Source organism: Paramisgurnus dabryanus, chromosome 24, assembly GCF_030506205.2.
Source record: "Paramisgurnus dabryanus chromosome 24, PD_genome_1.1, whole genome shotgun sequence".
Lineage (NCBI taxonomy): Eukaryota > Metazoa > Chordata > Actinopteri > Cypriniformes > Cobitidae > Paramisgurnus > Paramisgurnus dabryanus.
In genome coordinates this window covers 11,488,288-11,511,927 of record NC_133360.1, presented here as the reverse complement: position 1 = coordinate 11,511,927, position 23,640 = coordinate 11,488,288, and the positions used below count along the sequence as shown (strand labels likewise).

The 23,640-nt window shown below is 41.7% G+C and overlaps 1 protein-coding gene across 11 annotated transcripts in view; it reads right to left on the bottom strand.

The window, feature by feature from the left end:
• Nucleotides 1-388: 388 nt before the first annotated feature.
• Nucleotides 389-23,640, bottom strand: part of nfia (nuclear factor I/A) — a 170,762-nt gene continuing 147,510 nt past the window's right edge. For 4 of the 11 annotated variants that reach the window (XM_065245191.2, XM_065245202.2, XM_065245209.2 and 1 more), the window contains 5 exons: nt 23,332-23,460; nt 19,131-19,309; nt 18,029-18,194; nt 17,728-17,819; nt 389-4,915 (listed from right to left, as the gene is read on the bottom strand). In XM_065245191.2, the coding sequence (XP_065101263.1) occupies nt 4,901-4,915; nt 17,728-17,819; nt 18,029-18,194; nt 19,131-19,309; nt 23,332-23,460 (581 nt within the window). In that variant the 3' untranslated portion in view covers nt 389-4,900. The remainder of the gene's footprint in view (nt 4,916-17,727; nt 17,820-18,028; nt 18,195-19,130; nt 19,310-23,331; nt 23,461-23,640) is intronic. The other 7 variants (XM_065245214.2, XM_065245226.2, XM_065245232.1 and 4 more) reach the window with 2 other exon arrangements.

Sequence of the window (23,640 nt, the reverse complement as noted above, 5' to 3'; positions counted from 1 at the left end):
TCATCGCATGAGTTGTGCTGCATGTTTGGACTTGATGGCCTCACATGTGCATAAAACTGCCAGAGAGTTCAAAAAAGTAAGTGAGAAATTTTCACCACATGAAGTTAATGCTAAATCTTTACATGTACATATGGGTTATTTTCAACTCGGCGTTGGGTCAAAAAGGACAAACCTAAAACGGTCAGGTTGTTATTTAACCTAACTTTAATGGCTGACCGAATGCTGGGTTGAAAATGACCCAACATTATGGCTTCATTGATGATCTATAGTCACTGACCTTTTCTTGTAATTTGTGTATGTGTTTCAGAACGCTGTTCAGCCATCTAAGGTTCATGCGTTGTTACTGGTTGATAGTGAAAGATGATGAATAAGTTGAAAAGAAAAAGAATCATGTTGCATATCAAGCGGTTTATTTTCCTGCATGGAATGGTAAACACAAAAAGATGCCTAGATGCATTTATAATAGGGGCATCCTTTGGCGGTCTATGTCAATACCTTCTGCCTAAAACTAATTTTAAAATGCATAAAAACGCTCTCTTACCGGCATCCTCAGAATGATCTAGATTTAGCTTCATCAACACTGATGCAACAAAGAACCTTCAAAACATACAGCATACTTGTAACATCCATTTACAATGGGGGTTTTCACCTCGGCATCCTACACTTTTCAAGTATAGGAATACTTCTATACCATCAAAAGTAATAAGTCTTTAAATACATACAAAAAGCAAAAATAAAGAAAAGAAAACAAAAACAATATATAGGAAACAGGAAGTTTTCAACTTAAATCCAGTTTCCCAGAAGACAAACAAACCAGTTCTATTCATGTGGCCATAATACAAACAATCAGGAAATTCACAACACTAGTTTTTCCTCATTTAATCAATGTTACAAAAGTCCTGCATTATAAAATAGGGCAGCTTTAAAATCAGTGTAATTAATAAAACTATACAATATACAAACATCAAAGCTCCCATACTCGGGTGCGCTCACCCTGACTCTCTTTTATCTATCGTTTGCGTTTGTTCAGATCTCGCACATCATCTTTACTTTGTACCAAAAAACTAAATTACACGCACGACACGAAAACAAAACAGACTGCCCAAACTATTGCTTTTAAATTCTTTTTCTCTTTTTTGTCTTTCTTGAAAAAGGGTGCAATTTTGTCATTATCTTACACACACACACACACACACACACACACAGCCAATTTCGTTGATTCGTTGCTCGGCTTTCGTGAGAGATAAAAGTTTCCGTGCGATCATGTTTCCCTTCGCTCTTTTAAGCCCTGGAAGCTTTTTCGTGTGATTTTTCATTTTTTTGTCATCATTTTATATTTAGTGCAGACAATTAAGTAATGCCCAACTCATTTCTATAGGGTAGGCAAGAACAATGACAAAAAATGTCACGCTGGAAAACAAAACAGACCCATACAAGTGTAACTACAAATCACATCAGATTCCCGGGAACGTCGTTCCCATCGATTTTTTTCTTAAACGATATAAGCAATAGAAATAAAAATAAGTAAACAATGAATCTAACATGGAACTTGTCAAAATGTACACAAAAAGTGGGCATATTCTTGTCCTGGACGTTTTCGCTCTTGTCAAAAATGCGATGCTTGTAATGACGTTTCCTTGTTTAAGGCTTCTGACCGGAAAAAGACTCGAAAGGTTCTCGAAAAAAAAAACACTGATAGTCTTTTATACGTCAAACGCAAAGAAACCCAAGTGAGGCTGACGGCGATCTTCCATGTCACATTTACTTATGGTGGATATGATGTTTAGACACTCAAACCTGTCAACACTCTTTCATATAAAGTAATAAAAAAGTGAAATGTATACATGAGTGCAAGCAAGTATTGCATATCAATTATTTTCCTCATTTTCACCCGGAAACAAAACAAAACAAAACACAGGAAGACTGAAAAGAAAAAGTAGTCGACTCGATTTAGAAATTGCAGCAACATCCATAAATATAGATACATTAGTGTTAAATCAACAATATGATGAGAGAGGGGATGGGATTGATGTTGTAAGTGTAATGTTGACACACAATCGCAGTATTACCCATATTTCATACAAATACTTGGGCAAATGATTGACTTTCGACTGATTATATTTAAGGTCTTGTACAGCATTGGATGCTTCGTTCAAATACACTGACGACGACTGACAAGGGGCCAATAATAGTGACAGGTAAATCTCACAAAGTAACATTAAATATTATCATTAGTGTTCATAAGTGCGAATCTCTTCTCGAATCCATTGCGCGATTTCAAATTCACCAAACGCGGGGCATCGCGTTACTCGCTCTAGATTACTCGCGGGATTTAACTTCGTGTCATGCAAATTTTTCGCTTGAGTTGAATATCAACTTGGATGAAGACACGTTTGAGGCGAATAGCGCATGTTTTCACGCCAAACGCGCCGCGCCATTCGCATCGCCCCGCGCGAGGGCGAATCTGATCACGTCTTTGTATGTAATCTCGCGCAAATTGTTAAACTCGCGTTTGGTGTGTATGCCCCATAACGCGAACAATTTACGACAAATTCGCTTTTCGAAAACGCTCTTTTTTCGAGGGCCGCTCTTAGTTACTCGCAATGAAAGGTGGGGTGACTGGGTAAGAAGATATTCTCCACACTGCAGCTTGTGCAACATCTCTGAACTAAACCATCGCTCAAGGCACATTGATGTGGAATTGTTTCGGAAATGAAATTCGTATAACGCTCGAGACATGAAAATGATTGTTCTGACGGGAATAAAGAAATGACGACAAGATGAGAAGAGTCAGAGAGATGTTTAGCTGGCTGATTGTGAGAACAGCAGTAAAAATTCCCTTTTAAAGGGATCAAACGAATACTTTATCGGCAAGTGCCTGATGTTGGGATTACGATATTTTTCCACACTACTTTAACTCTACGTAATCTATGTAAAAATTTATCACTAACACTAGAACATGCAGGTTATTTTATTTTATTTTTTCATCTTTACTGAGCTTTGATCGACGGTGGATGAGTCGGCTGTAAGTGTATATATATGTATATATTTATGCTTTGTATAGGAAACGAACGAACGAACGTTAAAATTGAAACGTAAATAAAAAAATAGAGCAACTTAAGTATCAAAAATTGCATGCCAGGGAAATGAAAAGCTTTGTTGTATGAATGTGTTCACTTAGCGGTTTTGATCTTCACATTTTTATACTTAACACTTCCAGAAGTGTTGGAGAGAAGTCCTTTCAGTATGTTCGAAATTTCACTCTTAGTATTGACAACTATAAACGTGAAGTGCTTCATTGAGACAGCTTTCGGAAAAGCTTCGACGACCTTTGAGGCAGAAAGGAAGGAGTTGATTTTTACGTTTTCACTTTCGTTTTACGTTTCTGGTTCGCAAGAAACCGTAACGGCTCTTTTCCCCCTAGACTATGTGCTTCAATAAAATAAGTTAATTATCTTAGTGTTTTGAAAAAACAAACTATCAAAGCGCCCAAAAATGATTGTTTAAATGGTGATAGTTCTTAAAGGGATATTTGATCTACGATACTAACAAATTTACAAGATAAACAAACAAACAAACACATAAAAAACAACATGAAAGCAATTATAGCTCCCCTTATTTCTCACAAGGTTATTTGTTCTGTTTTACGTTTTTCTTTTTTGTACCCCATTATTTTAGAGTCCCGGAGGTGTGAACGGACTAGGAAGAAAAATATATATATATTTATATATACTTTTCGACAATCGCTTCAACAATCTATCTTACAAAGATATTTAACAATCCAACATCTCTCCACCGAAATTGCACTTTCCTCAATTCAATATTCACGGTTCACCTCGATCAGTTTATGGAAGCTCAAACCTTCACTCGACCCTTTGTTTTCTCTGCAGCATGCGACAGACCTGTAGCTGGGGTTTTGTAGAAATAACCGCGATGGTTTACGAAAAACAAGTGAAGATGCCTCCGAGAGAGGAAACATTTCCGAACGTTAGCATACCGTAAAATGACCTGATTGATCAAACATCACTATTCATGAGCTCTTCATTGCCTGCCCCGAGTTGACAGAAAACAACACAAAGAATGGGAGGGTGAGGGTCTTGTTGAGTCCTTGAGTTTGATTTAAGATGGTGGTGTTGATGAAGATGATGATGGTGGTGGTGGTGGAAAGGGAGGAAATGGTCCTGGCCAGAAGACACAAAGAAGTCGTCAAGGATGAGATTTAAGCTGGTGGTATCTGACCCAGGTAAAACCTCCGTGCCCGCCAACCGCCAACGTTCACCGGTGTGAAACCAGATAGATCCATTAAAACACAATTGAGGAGAAGGCAGAGCTTGCCGGCCTGGAGGTGGTTGTGGGCTCGAACCCTTGGCCATAGACTGCACTGAGTTTGAATTGACAGAAGAGGCTTGGCTCTCATTGCCCCTCGTCTTCATCAGCCTCAGGCACGGATGAGGGAAGCTCTTTGATTTGCGACGTGTTGCGTTTTCCTTGTCTGTTTGTGAGGGTGAACCGAACAAAACCAACGAAACCAACGAAAAGTAAAACAAAAATCGTGCATGTTTCCGACAAAACAAAGCTCTTCTTTATCAAGCTCCACCCTCAGAAGAGCTGGTCAGCTATACTATATATGAATATAGGCATATAAACCATACATATGGAAGAATACATATGGACTATATAGATATATAGTAAGTGGGTGTAAGCGAGTTGAATTGATTCCTCTTGATTCCAGGGCTTGGGCGGGGTTCTGCTGGAGCCATGCTGTGGGTCTGTCCAGTACTGGGGCAGCAAGTGGCTTCTCTCTGTTCAGACTGGTGTACATGTTTTGCGGGTCGTACTGAGGGGAGACAGTGGGGGTGGTCATGAGACCTCTGGAGCGGCCGGTCCGTGTCAAAAGTCTTTAGCCCAGGTACCACTGAAACAACAAAACAGAGGAAAACGGCTGGTGAGTTTTGTTCAATGTCTCCGTACACCTCAAACAATCTGAGTCTTAAAGTCTTCCAACTTCCCTAGAGTTAAACATTTGATTCTTACCGTTTTGGAATCCTTTCGGACGATCTACGGGTCTGGCGGTACTACTTTTAGCATAGCTTAGCACAATCCATTGAATCTGATAAAACCATTTTAGCATCACGCTCAAAAATAACCAAAGAGTTTCAATTGGTTGCAGGAGGCGCAATGATATAACGTAGTGCCCGAAAATAGTCCCCTTCCATTGAAAGTAACTAAGGGGACTATTTTCGGCTGCTGTGTAATATCACAGCCATGTTACGGCAGCAAAGTCCTTGATTATTACGCCAGAATGAGAGTATAGTTCCTAGCCATATCTGCCTAGAGAATCGCAACTAATTGTCCGTCGGTCTTAGTACACGATATAACTACAGAAAAGTCAAGTTTTAAATAGGAAAAATATCAAAACTCTTTGGTCATTTTTGAGCACGATGCTAATGGTCTAATTAGATTCAATGGATTGTGCTAAGCTATGCTAAAAGTGCTAGCGCCAGACCCGGAGATCGGCTGAATGGATTCCAAAACGGTAAAAATAGAATGCTTAACTCTAGGGGAGATGAAAAATGAAAATATTTTCGAAAAAAAGTGTCCCATTAAAGTCACAATAAAATTGAAATTTAAAAAATATTTTTTTTTGGGGGGGAGGCTAGCGGTGGGTGCGTCAGACAGAGTTACGGGACGCACGATGAAGAAAAGGATATGTATGGACTTATCTAACTCTGGAGGATACGGTGAATATGCTAAAATACCCAAAAGTCAGCGTGTTACTTTAAGGTTTGTCAAATGCAACCAAAATGGTGCACAAACACCTTGAAACTATGCATAAGTTATATCATGCCAACACTTTTTAAGGGGATATGATTCCCCAACAAATATTTCAATGAAGAAATTGTCTCTTTTCTCATCTGCTCTTCTGTCAGTGTGGTAAAACGTGGTAAAATGGTGCTTGACTCTGTAGTGGCCTCCATCACATTGCCCGACCTTTTGCAGCTCGGCTAACATTGTTCCTTTTCTACATCCTACCCATCTGCTCCCTCTCTCTCTCTCTCTCTCTGTCACTTCAGAGCTTTCCAAAGAAATGCCGTCGGTGGGCTCGAGTGCTGAGGTTAGCCCACTGCACCCCTGTAATCTTTCAGTGAAATGGGCTTATTGATCGCTTCACTCCATTGTTCGCGGTTCCAGCAAGTGAGCAAGTGTCGTTCGCCCCCCCCTTCGCTTTTCCACTCCCTCTCTGACTCTATTCTCTCCTCCCCTTTCCAACTTCCCTCCTCCTACCGAGTTCAAGTTCATGGTGGTGTTACATCATGTCTGGTTGCCAGGGACAACCAGACAGTAGTATACGTGACTATCATTAGCAAGCTTCTCTGCTCGTCTCTCTTTCCTTCTCTCCTTCAACATCCCTGGCTCCATTCTCGCTTTTCTCTGTCCTGATGGTGGTTCTGTTCCAATGATTCGCTCCGTTTAGTCCCTGCTACAGACAAACAGGCGTGCAATGCATGCAGTGATTCATACTCCTCCTACTGTCCAGCTCATGGGTATACAGACACACTCTCCACCAATAAACAGCCACGATTAATTAAGCCTACCAGGTCTTCAGCCAATCAGAAAAAAGCTAAAAGTCCACCTTTTAAGTTGAAATCAGTCAAAATATTGGTACATATTTTATACACAAAGTAACCATAATTATTATTAATAAAATAATTTAATATGTATTATTAATAACATTTTTTATATTTAATTAATGTTTAATTTCATACAAATATTTAATAATTAAATAATTTATACTTTTTATTATTTTCAAAAATTAATAAAAAAATTCTTCAAAAAATAATTGAATAATAGATTTTTGCTGCAGGGATGACGTATTTTTGTAGGCCAACACGAAAGTTAGTGGGACGCTGGTTCCCTCGCAAAAAAGCCTATTTATTTTTCCATACTTTTGGATTATCGCAAAAAAAATAAGCTCTGTATTTACCAAAAGTTTATGACACTTAAACGTTTTGTCTAACAAGTTAGTCTTCACAGATGAACTTTTATAACATTTTAAAATTGTACAATTTGAAGTCAAAATTTGGCTTTTTATATTTCCAATAACTGCATTTGCACTTCAAAATTCATAATATTTGTATTCATCCGTGAAGATTTATTTGTTGGACAAAATGTGTGTCTCTGGAAGCGTCCCACTAACTTCCGGTTGGCCTACAAAAATACGTCATCCCTGCCGCACTCTATTCCTCAATAACACACAATATTATTAATAATCATTGTTATTAATAATAAATATAATTTTATTAATGATTATTTATACATATTTATTATTTGTTATACCACGGGGCTGTTGAATGCTGTATTCTGATTGGCTGAGAAATGTTCCAAGGGTGTTTATTATTTTTTTTAAACCGCACACCTAACCTTTAAAATGACTTAAAAATATAAATAAAAATATAAATGCAAAATTAGAATTATTCGAAAATAATGCACACTCGCGGTGTAACAGCACTTCGCGTCATGCCGCATTACCACCTTCTGTGTGCATTATTTTCTTATAATTCAACAGCCCGTCGTCAATTATTCCTTATTTAACTATTATTAATTATTATTTTATAATTACTAATAATTATTTATTAATAATAAAGGTTATTTTATGTCTTCAATATGTGTTTGGTCTTGTACCTCACTTAGTAGAGCATAGCGTTACCAACATAAAGGTCATAGGTTCGATACCAGGGAACACACATACGAATAAAAATGTATATGCACTGCGTCTGCCAAGTGCAAAACGTTAATGTATATTAAAACGTTGGTGATATATACACAAATACTCGAAAAACAAAGGTTTTCAGTAATGTTATGGTTGCAAATATTCTGCCGACTTGCAAATATTTCACTCGGGTAAAGCTGTCGAGGACAATAGGTAAACTTTATATAGCTGCATAATAATAAATTCAAGCTTTTAACTAAAAATGAAAAACCTAATAAATATGTAAATATACAAATATGAGTGCTATCACTGTGATAATAATGATTTCTGATATAAGATATAACAGGTCTCAATGTGTACCGTATTTTAAGGTATAGCTTTACAATGCATTCATATCCAGCCCATGCTTCACAGAAATGTATTAGGGCTACTATGGTAAATGACTTGATATAGTTGAAAACAATTAGATCAATCATTCTCAGTTGTCAGATAGAGTGGATTCAGTCAGGTTGGAAATGTCCCAGACGTTCACATGGTGGACTCGGGCGTACGGCTCGTTTAAATTCTATTGCTCACCGCAAGCGCAGCGGAGAAACTGGAAGGTTAGTTTTTAATCAATAGAAGTTGCTGACTCTGGACTTCTGCGCTTCGGTGCAGTGCAGCTTCCTCGTGTCTTTGTCTATCGGCTCGACCGCTCTGAAACTTTTCCTCCCCCCGCCCCCTGTCCTGACGAGACTTTCTCTGCACAGAGAGCGCTCTTCGATATTCCCCGTAACTTTGTGGACGGTGGGGTAATGTTACAACACAGAGGCGTGTGCTGACAGTCGTGATTTAGTCTGCAGATACGTGGTAAGCAGGATGGTGGAGGACAGCGAGACAGACGGAGGTGTGAAATTACAACCTGTCATTCTTTCGTTTTCCACAAGGGCGGTGTTTTGTAACTACTGTGAAAACAACGCAGTAGCATTAAAACAAAAATACTTCACGGTCAGTATGATGCATAATAAGTACTTTTAATATATCTTTTCACTGAAAAAAGTCTTTCAAAGAGCCAGAGAAATGAAAGTGGTTTCGCACACATCAGTTTTATAGACTCTCTACTAATGGATGACGTTAAGATTTAATTAGGGGTGACAGAACCCAGATCGGTATTAAAATGTACCCAGAGTAAAACGATGATCACTTTTTCCAACAGTACTGGCAAACTTTAAAACAGTGTAAGGAGAGTGTTGACACCAAACTCGTAACAAAAAACAAGAGACCCATTGCTGAGGAGCCTGAGCTACGCCAAAACGAAAACGAAAAGCCATATTTTCTTTTGGCCACGTGATGCGAAATAAATTGGTATATGGGGCGACCACAAACGGCCAGTGCTCGACACGTCCCCTTCTAGTGGCTGTTTGCTCATCATAGCCAAGAATGAGGGAGTGAGGTGCAAACCACAAAAACCTCCTTTCCCTCGCCTGGTGTTTCCATAGACAGTTAAGAGCAGTACATGGTGCTTTTGTGTGGTTAGATGATTACACCCTCGTTCCCCCTCACTCCACAACCACACTCCCTGGCCCGCAGCCTTCCATTCGAGTGTTTCCTCGGTTTTCTCTTCGCCACCTTTTCCGAACCCAGGACCGTATTTCTCCTCAGGCGAGGCTCTGTTTGGGTGGGTCCGCTGGTTCTTGGGGTGGTCTATACCGTGAGGAAGGGTAAACACATGAAGGGTCAAGGCCTTGGTGTGCAGCTGCGGGGTGTGCAGGAAGAAGGAATTGTGGGATTGAACCTCCCTATGCTCTTGAACTTACTCTGGGGACCGAATTGCGCTGCGGGCCAAAGAAAAGCGAAGTGAAAGGTTGAGAGCGGGAAATCTAAAGAGAGAACAAGAGATGGCAAACAAAAACTAAACCCAGAGAACCAGACGTCTCATGAGCTGCGAGTCGTGCAGAGAGAGACACGAGACGGACGATACATCCGTCTGTTCAAACGACGACGCGCTGAGCACATAAACATCTCCAAGTCTTCGCTTAATGGAGCATTGCCTTCTTCTAAAAGTTAGGGCCACCCATGCAGTCACCACACATGGTGTGGTTCATTTTTGCAGGAAAGTTATATGTAGAGACCGTTTCATCGGACGCACGGGCGCTGATGCGATACACGTCTGGATCCGAACTTTACTTCCGGTTTCGTTTTTTTTTTTTTTTATTGTCTGACTAGTTGCTAAACTGATCTCTTGAACAAATCCCTCGTCGAAAATAACAAATGTTTTGGTTTCCTAGGTAATCTATGTGTTGTTTTTTGCTTGTTATATAAATAAACTATGTTTAAAGAACTTTGTTGTTATTTATTCTTAGAGGAGTTTACCGGAAGTTACGTGGGGACCACGACAGCCGCTTGTTTATGTTGTTACGGCTGAAACCATCTATAGTTAAAAAGCACCAATGGTCCGATTCACGATTTTATTTTATTTTGGTGTGTAAGTGAGTATTAGTACATGTTAACGATACGCAAAATGGAAAACCCCCAAAGTAAGCGACGACGCGAGTTAATCTCTTTTTTTTGGACTACAACAAACACGGACATGGATTGGTGACGTAGACAAGACCGACATTATCATAATTCCTTCCGCTTCGGACTCACAGCCTGTAAGCTAACTCCTGTTAGCATTGCATTGTGAGCGAATCCTTTAAACATGGTAAGGAGCGTCACATTTCCTGCTGACGTCAGAGGTATTCAGGCCAATTACAACGTACAGATTAGCTGGCCAATCAGAGACACAGAGCTTTTTAAATCGATGAGTTTTGTACATGAATCAGTGCGTTTCAGGAAGACATGGATATCTGGAGCTACGAAAATGTAAGGTATTTTTTAACCATAAACTACGCAAACACATTGTATTATACCAAATACACAAAATAAAGTTTTTTGAGCAATGAAATAGGTGCTCTTTAAGTCATTTTAATGCCTACAACTAGATCGACACGCGAGTGGTCACAATAATAGTTAGCAAACAAATCTCTGCATTTATGAGTATGTGTAATAATGCAATGTGTATAGTTAAATACAATTTCAAATTTAGCAATAAAAGCTTTAAGTACTTCATAACAACACCATGACTTCTAGAAACACCATAGATTGATGACTCCTCACAAAGTTGACCAGCTCATTGAAATGAAGTGTCCCGGCACACCTATTCACTCAAATGAATCGGACCTCTCGACGTCGGTAGGGTTGGTTTTAAAGGACGTACGTCAGCGGTTGTAATTGACGGATAGATCGCTGTACTCTCCACCCATCAATAGCCTAAGTGTCCCGTTTGAAAGCCTCCAAGGTGAAAGCTGTTTTAATGTAGCGAAAGGATGGGGCGGAGGGGAGATTACCTCATGCAAATACAAGCACATTACGGCACATCTGCTAGAGCAATACAAGATAATTCATATACAGTACATGCCTTAAATATACACACATGCAAAAAAAAGAAAAGACAATGCAACGGTAAACAGATGGAGAGACAAACTGAAATGGAGTGCATCACCACCAAAATGAAATCGAGAATGTGAAAGCTAGGTAGAGGAGAGTCCGAAAAATAGAGAGATCAGAGGAGATTGTAGTAGTGCACAATCTGTGAGAGAGAGAGAGAGAGTGATAGAGGGACGGGGCTGGGAATCTTCGTCTGGTCCTTTAACTCCCTGTCAATGGCAGGAGTAATCTCATCAGCTCGCAGGAGTGCTGAGTCAGCGGCCACGCTAAAGTGCCTGAGGATGAGTGTCATCTCGGAGGAATTCAGCCTCATGTAATGCAAACCAGCCCGGGCCTGGAGAGCAGTGCTTATAAAAGCCATCTCCAACCCAAACCGCCCAGCCACGTATTACAGCGTCCCGCGGGAGCCTGCAGACGTTTACTACATTATTTATTTACATTTCGCCATCAGACGCCGTGAAAAAAGGAAACGGAGCTCGGCGGTCCATTAGACGACCCCAAACAAACAGCTCACACCTGTGGGATATAAACGTATACGCTGGGCTGAACGATTACAAGAAAAATGCAGATTGTTGACGATTTTTCCAACGTTACTGTTAACTGGATATACACATCTAAAACTATCGGAGAAGTTCGTTACTAATTTAAATAAAATTTGAAGTCAGCGGCAATTAAAACTTATTTGATATTTTAATCATTTGAACTGAATAGTTAAAGGACAACACCACCGTTTTTCAATTTTTTACTATGCTCTTACCTCAACTCAGACTAATGAATACATACCTATCTTTTATCAATGCGTGCACTTAATCTTTGTACAGCACGTCGTGAATGTGTTAGCATTTAGCCTAGCCCCATTCATTCATTAGGATCCAAGCAGGGATACATTTAAAAGCCACCAAACATATAAAACAGTGATTTAAGGGGATTAAAAATGAGAACTATATTGTATGGCAGAAGAGCACTTAGTTTGCAGCACTTCGACCTTCAGGCACAGTAACATCATCACTAAGTGCTCTCCCGCCATAAAATGTAGTTCTCATTTTTATGCGCAAAAAAAATCGCACATTTTATTTAGTGCCACCATACCTACTTATGTAACAGTCTTTAAATAGGGAAAACATGGAAGTGTTTGGTGGCTTCTAAATTCATCCCTGTTTGGATCCTAAGGAATGAATGGGGCAAGGCTAAATGCTAACACATTCACGACACGCTGTACAAAGATTAAGTGCACGCATTGAAAAAAGATAGGTATGTATTAATTTGTCTAAGTTGAGGTAAGAACATAGTAAAATATTGAAAAATTGTGGTGTTTTCCTTTAATAATATTAAATGCAGACAGTGTAGTACACATAAATGAAACACGATCAAGAAACGCAATGTATATGAAGCTCTATACTTAAGTTGATGGTGGCATTCATAATTGTACCCTTAAAGTATCATCAGACAGAAAGGATTGTGTAAAGGGTTTGTGTGGTTTTATTGGCAGGTGTATGTATGTGGAAGCCTATATGAGCTCCGACAGAAACGGGAGCTTGTGATTTTCTGGTGGTGTGACACGGAGCACAGAGCTGAAATCAATCTTGGATAATTAATTTGTGTGTCCGGCAGTCTGCCCTCTTCTGGCTCGTAGAGGAAATGCACATGAATCGTCTTCGCTCACACATCGATTGCAAAACGCTGACCATTCCATTCCGAGTTAGAATTCGCTTTTAACAACGCTATTAGGGATGTGCCGCTCCTCCCGCAATCTTTTTTTGGGTTTCTTTGTCTGGCGAATGAAAATTTATTAGGAATTCGGGTAATAATCATTAGATTTTGTGAGAACATCTCCGCGGATGCTTAACTACGCCAAATAGACACAGAGGACAAGAGTCAATTACGGATGTTATCTCTCCCGCATGCTAACGTTTATAGGAGGGGAATAAAAGCCAAGGGTGTTGGAGTTTTCGTCCTAGTCTCAACAGGGCCGATTTACAGCCTGTGTGTGTGTGTGTGAGTCACACTGCGCTGCCTATCTGTGCTTCCCATCACACGGCGAGTTCCTCCCGGAGACTTTTGATTAAAAACGCTGTTTATGAATCATTGCCATATCAGCACCGCTTTGGGACCGGGGTCAGGCCGCAGTCTCCGCACACTGCGCAATTAAACGCAGATTACAGGCCTGCACACGTATTGTAGTACTCAAGACTATTTTTAAAGGTCTTTGTCTTGTCTTGAGCTTGAGGACATTTATTTCAAGATTGGTCAAAACACAACTACTTGTTACTGTTATGCTAGGGTTCATGTATTATGAGATTATGTAGAAAATAGTAAATCACAAAAAAATGGTTTTAGTTGAGTTGGCACAGACTGGGTCACGCAATTTCGTATTATTCCCCTGAAGTTAATCTTTCCAATCTCAAGACAATTAATTCTGACACATGTAACACATGCAGATGGTGGCTATTATTGAACATGTGCGTAAATGTGTGAGAAATGCCCCTTCCCAGGGTACCATCCCTACCCGCCCCACTATATCCCTGCATGTGGTGCCAACCTCACCATCTCAGAGGGCAATCGCCAACAGCTCCCATGGCTGCCAACCCCTGAGGGCACTGCCACCCTCCTATCCTTCCCTTTCAAAACCCACCCCTCCTCCCGTGACAGACCCTCCATCATACTGTCCCATCTTGCTTTCTCCTCCTGGTTACCATGACTAGGCGGGCAGGAATGTTTACTGTTAGGGTCACATCGTTTTCGTCTGCACGTCACTCTCGGTTTCTTTTATAACACGCCGCCCTCCGTGGGCTACTTTTGTCCTCGCCGCCTTGGGGTGGTCTGCACCAGCTTATGAGACTGATGAAATCGTGCGACCGAACCCTGCCGTGGGGTCACAGGCTTTTCAATATGGCCATACAGTGCTTTAATATAACATCACGTCTAGTCACTGTCTGGCTAAACAGAGCCTTACGGTTTACTGACACGGTGGGTGACCGCACTCGGCGGACTTCTTACAGAGCTGATCTGAGAACAGTGACCCAGTCTGTGAAAGTAATTTTGGTGATTTTCTACATAAAATCATCACAGAACATTCTGTAAAAATATAATCTTGATATCTTTAATATTGATTAAGATCATGTCAAAAATTGAAATTAATGTGAAACCAAACTTTGATGCTCCTCATATTTAGATTATGAGACTTTAACCTGGAGTCACATTTATAAAATAAATAAAGCTAATTAGTTATTTTTCATGGTTTTATTTCATCTGTAACACAATACAAACCGTTACCTTTCAGTGTTAGGGGCTAATCACACCAAACGCGTTTTAAATGTGTGGAAACGCGCAGCTTTTTTATTGCTTGGAAACCACAGAGGCAGCTGTCCTGTCAGTCAAATATTGAAGCGCGTGCACTCTTTTGCTGTTAAAGGTGCTCTAAGCGAATTGAAGCGTTTTAGACCATAAAACATTTTTTGTTACATATCGGAAACATCTCCTCACTATCTGCTTGCTGCCTGTCCGCTGATCAAACTGTAAAAAAACGCGATCTCTGTAGACAGCCCAGGCTTCACAAACGGCAATATCAACAAATGGCCAAACCTAGCATCACAAAACAAAACAAAGTATTCCAGCCAATAAACGACAAAAAAGATTTGGGGGTGGGGGTTGGGCGCGTTCATGAAAGCAAGGAAGGGAGGGGGAGGAGTTAGCTACGCTCCGTCTGTTTGAAAACAGTTTCAAACGTCAACAATAACTAACGTCTCGCAGATTCGCTCAGAGAGCCTTTAACTGTCATATTAGCAGAAACTTTAAAAAGGGGACGCTTGCTCAGGGGACTGCAATCCGGTTATTCCAAACAACTGTAAACTTCCGTCGCCACAACGGAAGGCCCGCCTCTCCCCTCATTCGACTGGACAATGGAAAGACATGAATGACGGCGAAAAAGTGCTAGGCGTCCGCAGTGCATAAACAGCGCGCATAACGCTCACTGCCTATAGAAGACCATTCAAAAAAGGCGCCAGCAACTGCCATTAACGCGTTTGATGTGATCGGCCCGGGTGTGCCTCATAAGTCTTGAAAAGTGAAGCCGCTGGCTGTTTGATCGCCCCCTGGTGGCTGGCTGCACTAAAGGTCATAAACCCTGCCCCCTTCATTCAAACGAATGGGACTCTGCTCTAAATAAAAAAATGATTTACACTTTCTGAAAGATGGTTTTGGTCCTTTCAGGTAGTTGAGATCACGCTGATATATGTTCAATTGTTCATTTTTGTGATACGTTTAATTTTAGCTAGTAATTTTGGCTCCACGGACAATTCCTTCTGCGCATGCCTTGGCTCCAAACTAACGTTTTTATGTAACATGGCGGCGACATTTTTGGCTTCAATTCATTACAATGGAGGGAGGCGATGTTGCTTCGTCCATCTTTTTTTACAGTCTATGGATCGTCCCCTTACGGTACATTCACACGGAGCGAAAGCGCTAACGCTTGACGGAAGGCTTGTCTAAAGTGTGGCCAACAGCCAATCACAGTGGCCGCAACACATGCTCCGTTCTTGCATAAATGTAATTGGCTGGCTCGCACTAGGTTTTTGCATAAGGCGATCTGATTGGCTGATGCACGAGTTGGCGCTTTAAAAGTTGAGAAATGTTCAACTTCTGCCGTGAGCAACAGCATTGACCCACAATGTCGTTCGGCAATGCATGAAGTCACCTATTAAAAGTGAATGAGAACTGTTAACGCTTTCACCCCGTGTGAATGCACTGTTAAGGGGGTCGCACACTGGATGCGCTGTGTCGAGTCGCATCTAAGACAACTCGGAGGTATCGTACACCGGAAGTGCACATAAAATAGTGCAAGCTTAGTCAGAGAGCCTCTACTTCAAAATGAAAAATATACGTAAGCAGCCAATGTAAATCGCTAATGATTTGGGACAAATATGATGTTATTTAATGTTAAACTATGTGAGTGGTGCTACAGGGATTTGAGCAGTGTCCTTAGTCACAGCGGACAGACGTCGTACACTCATAAAAAGCAATGTGTTCTGTTTTTTTAGAACGGCACTGAGCTGCGCGTCCGGTGTGCAACCCCCTTTAGACAGGAAGTTTCCATCTGATCAACATAGACAACAACCGATCAGTTTGCTTTAATATGCAACACATTTAACGATACACAATTTACACTAATCGAAACTAAACCAAAACACAAACACGGCACGGCAACACAGGTTACTGTCTGTAAGCTAGTAAATTTGAGAGAGAGAGAGAGAGAGAGAGAGAGAGAGAGAGAGAGAGAGAGAGAGAGAGAGAGAGAGGGAGGTGGGAAGAAGTAATAAATAAATACAAACAATAAATAATAACAACCCCCCACATCCACCCTCCTCTCCATCCAGCCGGCCTGACAAACACCTGCCTCCACTCTACTGGGAGATGCGTGTCTTGCGGCCTGCGACACAGTCAATAAATCGATGGAAGGCTGCTGCAGGGCTTTGGACACACACGCACACATACACACGAACACACACGCACACACAGCTCCAATCTCTTCTTTAGCATTTGCTCTATGAGTGCAGTATCATCTTTGCAGTATTTAAAACGGACCTCTTTGGGATAGTGCAGGTGGCGGTACAAACTGCATTTGTCATCCGAGATGAGATTAAGTGTGTGCGTGAGGACTAAAGTTAAAGGTTGCAAAGGCATTTCAGAAACATTAACATTACGAATGCAATACAAGTACAAGTTTATGTACATCAACGGAGCGGTCTTGATGTTTATAAATGTATTTAACAGTGGTTGACCCATATAGCTGAAGCGTATTAAGACTACCATTAGCCACACATACGCTCTACAAATTTCATTGCATTAGTTCAAACCAATTGTTCTCTCCACGGCGTATATCTTTAAGCTAATGGAAAGCGTAGGCTAAATGCTAAACGATAAATCTATTCTTATGTTATTTAAACCTTCTAAAATTAAACTTTTTGTAAAATGCTGTTTTACTTTTTTTTTGGGGGGGGGGTCATTCTATACAAGGCAAATTTATTTATGTAGCACGTTTCATACACAAAGTGCTTAACATATAAATTATTTATATACTTGAGATACATAACAAATAAAAATAAAAGTAACGTCTTGAGATCGTTAAAAGGTTATGATTTAAAATCACAATAAAAGCTAAAGAAAAAAAGCTATCGACTACGTACACTTTAAATTCAGTAAAATTTTTTACATTATTTACTAACAGCAACATTGTTAATAGGATTAGGTTTGCAAAACGGCCAAATTTCCGATTAATTGTCTGGCTGCAACGGCTTTATTTAAGTTAACTGTACCATATGACAACCTACAGTATGTCGTATGCAAGTGAAGTGAGGGGTATAAATCAGGGCTGTGACTGCCGTACAGCAGAACCCGAGTAAGAACATGCCAATTACGAATGCGATAAATCAGCTACGAGCTCTCGCGTTAAAATGGTTAGAGCCGGCGTAACGGCCCAAAAAGCCCCTTATGATGGATCTCAAGGACTCTTGATGTACTTTTAGGGATTTTCGATCAGTGTGTGTACTCACCTGAGGCTGCTGAGGGATATTTACAAAGCTGGGGTCTCTTGGGCCCACGCTGACAAAGCGCTGAGCGGGAGACGTGCTCGGTGTGGAGTAGGCTGTGGCGAGAATTACACACAAACACAGGCCCAATATCAATATTATATCAATGCAACTGTTGAGAAAATGGCTTGCTAGCTGAAGTTTGACATAGACGGCACGCATGGTGGATGGGAAATGCTATTCATTACGAAAAACACTTCGGATAGACTTACACACGCTTGGGAAACCCGAGATAGGTTTAAAATGAAATACTCTGGGGACTCACTTGGCGAGGTGGGGGAGTTGCCCCCTCCCTCGGTGGAGGTCGAGGGAGGTTTGGAGTCCGGCACGGGCAGGGGCACGGGTCGCGCCATAGGGGGAGGTGGAGGTGGAGGCAGCATGGGGGTGGGCAGGAACGGGTTGTGCACCTTCCCTTGACTGCTCCCGTTGGGCTGGAAAGTAGGAGAAAGGAAATAAAAAGCATAAAGATGCATTTCATGTTCAATTTTTCATTTTTGGGTGAACTATCCCTTTAAAGTCATCTTCTATAACGCACCACCCATACAGCCATATACAATAAAATGCATTACGTATTTGTTGTTACAACCTTTTCATGTTGAGACAATCTCAACAAATGTTTATACAGATTAGTCCACTAGTCATTCTAGAAACAAATGCATACACCGTCCCCTCTCCACATATGACCAGCAGTATAAACACCCCACTGACTTTGCACACACACATACAGATTGTTTCAAGCACACGTGCACATCGGAAGGATCAGTGTGGTGGTGGTGCTCAGCAATTTCTTGCTGCTCCCAGTCATAAAAAATTCTGCTGCTCTGCGCACTTCACCGTTCATAATCTATGACCCAAACAGCGCCTGTCTCTCCCCTGGCCGTCATGACCAAGTCGGTTCGTCCGCACCCCATAGTCCGGTCGCTCTATCACAGGGATCGGATTTATTACCCGCATTCCCCAGAGAAAACCGAGTCTGAATGAGGTAGAATATGGGCAGTGTACATTTAACCAGAGTTTCAATGTATACCATGATGTAACATTTAGTTTTACGGACTTGATTGCTTTAATTGTCATTTATGAGACATGTATGTGCAAATTGTTTATGCTGTGGGCTACACGGGGTGGGGGCTTGAGGCTAATAAAAAAGCAGGCAAATAAACGCAAGGTAAGGCAGTTGTTTCTTAAGATGCAGCTATGAATTATGGTTAGCGCTGTAAAGTTTTGCTTTATGTGTGTGCTCTTATTAAGTGCTCCTGTAGCTCAACTGGCAGAGCACTGTGTTAGCCACACAAAGGTAAGTTCGATCCCCGGATAGTTACACATACTGTAAGTAAAAGGTAAGGGAATGTGTGTATGCTCCTTCTTACATTAAGGAAGCCCACCTGTCCAGCTTGCTGACCACTGTCAGGGCAAACAAGTTGGACAAACTCCTTCAGCGTCTCCTGTGGGTGGTAGCGGATGGCGTGGTGGGGGAAGTACGAGCCGGGTTGTTGGATGATCGGCGACGTCGGGAAATGAAGACTTGATGGCGTGGCATGAGGACTCGCTGGAAAGAGAAAAAGAAATGAGTTAGAAGTATCGAGAAAGCAGACGACTGAGTAGAGAATCTGGGCATTTGGGGGAGAAATGATGCTTGGTGGGATTGCTCATGCAGATGGGGATGTAGCGCTTTTATTGCAGGTTCACTGGTTCAAGATATTCACACGCACACTTTCATACGAGGTGATGTAGAGGGTGTCAATAAACTATGAGAAATTGAAGCACACTGTTCAATATGTCAAACTGTTTGACCTGGCTGCCAATTGTTCAGCTATCAACTTGATCTGACCTCAAACTGACTTTTTTGTATCTCTCAAATCTCATTTGTCCATATAGTTCAACGTCTTGCGTATCTCATAACCAGTAGGGACATGCCAAGTTTATTTCTGCAAGCACTGATATAGTGGGATAAAGGAAATAATAATACAATTCTGCCATTTGCACCTATTGTATATGCAGACTGCGATAGACTCACAGCCTTGTTTGCACGTCAAATTAAATCGACTCTGCAATGTACTCTGAATGAGGCCTATGATAGCATGCACCTGTTCGAAACAATGGAAAGGCCCTGTAAGAGCCAGATGTGCAGTTAACAACACTTGAAAGATCCACAGGCCGATTAAACTCCAGGCGCGTTGCTACCCTCCACTTGAAAACTAGCGCCATGCCATCCAGATTCAATAAACCTGGACAGTCCTGCCAAAACCTAATTCTGCCTTTTTACATCCAGTGGCATCATGTTTGATACAAGCAATAAAAGACAAAGTCGTCTTGCCGCTGATGTATCGGCCCCTCTCCCGCACCTTGCTGGCGGGCCTTCGCAGATCTCCGAGAATGACAGTCCTTTAATAGATCGAACCTTATCAAGTATTTAATTGTAACCGGCACAATCTAATTAGGCGGCTCTTAATAGAGGTAATATTCGGTTATTGGTTATTAGTATAATGCCTGAGATGTGCGGCAGCTCAGGGTCTTTAAGCCAGTGATGTATCGCAGCGCAGTTAATAAGACTCCGCACTCACCCTCTCCAATCTCTCTCTCTCTCTCTTTGAGGAGAGATGGTAAGCTGATACTACATAAACATTGTTAAAACCACAGCCCCCTGCTGCAGTAATTCACTTAGCTCGGCCCTTGATTTATGGCTCTGTCAATAGAGGGTGACTGGAAACTCTGGACGCTGGGACTGCGATGTAGCCATTGTATTTACAGTAATAATGGAATGGATGACTCTCTCCTGCCCTTCTTTTTGGTGTCGTTCGCTGTCTTTCCTCTCCTGACGTCGTCTCTTCATGCCCTGGATCTTTTCGTTAGGGGTGGAATGCAAACTTTTACGAGGACGGGTAGCGTACGCATGCTGTATCTTACCGTACCACTTCTGCAGGATTAGCCCCGTGTGCAGAGGCTCTGCCGCATGGACTGACCCTCACTAAGACACGCCCTTTCAGAAGAACACACAGTGTATCCTACCCTTGGACGTCCACATACACCACATCTGTTTGAGGGGTATGATGCTTCTGCTTACACCCATAAACACACAGATCAGTGCATACTACTAGCACACAGTATGTGTAGCACATCAAACAATGTAACCGGAGCAGAACTTGGAAAGCCACCGGCCCAGAGACGGCATTAAATGGCGTCTTCGATGAAATTCATGGGCGCTATCCATAATCCAAGAACTGATTTAATGAAACACTTGAGGAGCATATGGTTCCTGCATAGTTGTTCTAAGAAGTGGATCCAATTGGCACCATTTTGTTAATCTGGAGGCAGCATGTTAAGGTTGGACTTGTTTCTTGAATTCTCTCTTGGCCAAATAAAACTATTTTCAACTATTTGTCAAGCATATACCTCCGAGAGGCCAAGCGTCTACCTGTTTGATCCTCAAATCATTTTGGAGTTGTTGGTTCTCTTCAACCATGACCATTGCTATGGGGTCTTTACCAGCCCAAGTCAACTGCACAGGAGTGGTTCAGGAAACCTCCCATGTCAATTATGCAAAAGGTTCAACTCAATTAGCTCACTAGTTTTTTCTTCTTTACTCACTGACAGAATCTAACTGTTGTGAAACGATAGCCAATTACCTAAATGGCTTGCTCTTGCTCATGTACTTTTTCATTTAATGGTGGTTATTTGAACGGAAAATTGCAAGTAAATAAAGTTCGGCCATGTCTTGCGTTGGCAAGGCTGTGGGATGCCGTAATTCCTCCTACGCTAAGACGCGCCGCTAAATGGAGACACTGTCTCACATCCCTTAATATTCATGTAGAGTGTGGGGAAAACCGCATTAATGCGCTGAATGAGACATGCAAGAGCTCATGAATTGAAAAGGGTGGAGATGAGACTAATACCAGAACACACAACTGTGCAAAAGGGAGAATAGAGGCTCGGAGACAAGCGCTTAACTACAGACAGCGGGAGAGCACGGAAGCCCCAAGAGAAGCGTCTGATCCTTAGAAATTACTCGTCTTTGTGCTTTATTAACCAGCGGGCTGCTTCTCGTAAGAGTGGCGCCACTGCGTTCGGGACCAAACTGCATCAAATAAAGAAACCTGGACTTTGGTCCAAAAGTTGGAACCAAAGCAGTCTTGCTGACGGTTGTCAAACCAGAAGATGACGTCTCAGAGGTAGTGGGTGGCCTTGAAGTTAGTCTGAGGGAGGTCTAGCTGACATCTCCCAAAGCAAATATGGAAATGATAATAATGCAAGAAAAGGAGGCAGACCCCAGCAGCTGGTTGTACGTGGCTCTGCCGTCGCTTTTGTGCCGCCCCCCGTGTGAGGGCTACGCGATTAATAGAAAAGGCTTGGGATTAGTTCCACTTTGCAAATCGTGTTGGTTCACTGATCCTTTTCCCCTCTTTTCCCCCCACGGTTGCCAACTTTCCTTGAATGGTGGATTATCAAAACAATAACTAAGGTGATAATAAAAGGCCCAATCAGCAACAGGTCCCCACTTCAGCCTTCAGGGTGTCTGAACAACATTAAAGAGGGAGGGAAGAGCTGTGTTAGAAAGTCACACAGTCAACTGAAAGGAAGGATAGACTTAAATATTCTTAAATGTTTTTTTCGACTGCCCAGCCCTTCTCCCGTAAACCCTACCAGATCCACTAACATTTTTAAGGAGAGGGAGGCAAGCCACAGCTACTTTAAATCAATCACAGACCCAAAGAAGGGCAGCACATATTTAATCGTACTCCATTTTTCTCCTTGCGTCCACGTGGGCAAAAAATACGTTATTCAGCTATTCGGCTTCCAAACCATATACTAATAGCCCAGAAATTAAGCTGCATGGTTCCCATTTTAACATATAAATGAATATTAAGTAATTCAAGTTGGAAACGAGCCCTTTGGCACAGTTATATACAGTAAATAAAAAATATTACTAAAATAGAGGTCCACATTGTGACCAAAAGCATGAGGACCTTTTCAAACAAAGTGTTCTTAAAGAATAATAATAATAAATGTTCGTACATTACGAACTTTTTAAAACATTTCGTAACCATTCATAAGCAAACCCTGACGTTTGCATAGAAGTCAGAGAATACCGGACAATGTGTTTCAAATTTGTGAAAGCTGTAAGTCAAGACGGAAGAGTGAGTTTATTTTTCTCGCTATAACTCATAACTGCGCAAATATGAGAATTTGTAGCAGCTGTGCATTTGTCTGACTTTACGAGTGAGTGTTTGATTAAAAACGATCTTTCCTTCCCTACAGAACCATTCACAGCCAGCGACAATAGCCAGTGATAACCTGATCCAGTCTATCCTCAGATAAAGCCACCGTTAGATTACACGCAAACCTGCGTCTAAGTCATGCTCGGGGATCTGGTTCTGCTTCAGCATCATGATTTTAACAAGTTACAATTTAGCCACCTTTACATCAAACAAATCAGACCCCATAGTCTTAAAAGGGACGTGGTGTGGAGAAATACGGGTTTGAGGGACAGTGAGTTTTTTCCGACTGAGGTTAGGGGCTTTGAAAGGGGTAAGCTGTGGTGCAGTTTAAAGGGGAGAGGGTTATGGACCTCACCTCTGGGTCCTGTAATGACAGGTCGATGATGGTGTGTGAATGCCGTTCGAGGGGAAGAGGTCTGCGTAGGCACAGGGCTGCTGAAACCAGACTTCTCTGACTTCTTTAATGTGGTAGGCGATGGCATCCCTGGCAAGAATGATTGATAAGAGCTATTTAATAACGCAAGGTCATGGAGACACAGGCTGGCGCAAAGGAGAGAGAGTGGATAAAGAGGTTGGGTGGGTTTGGTGGATGGGGGCAAGATAGCAAGGGAGATTTCTGCACGGCCCAGTGGGGTGTGGCACAGGATACCAAACGACGTAGCCA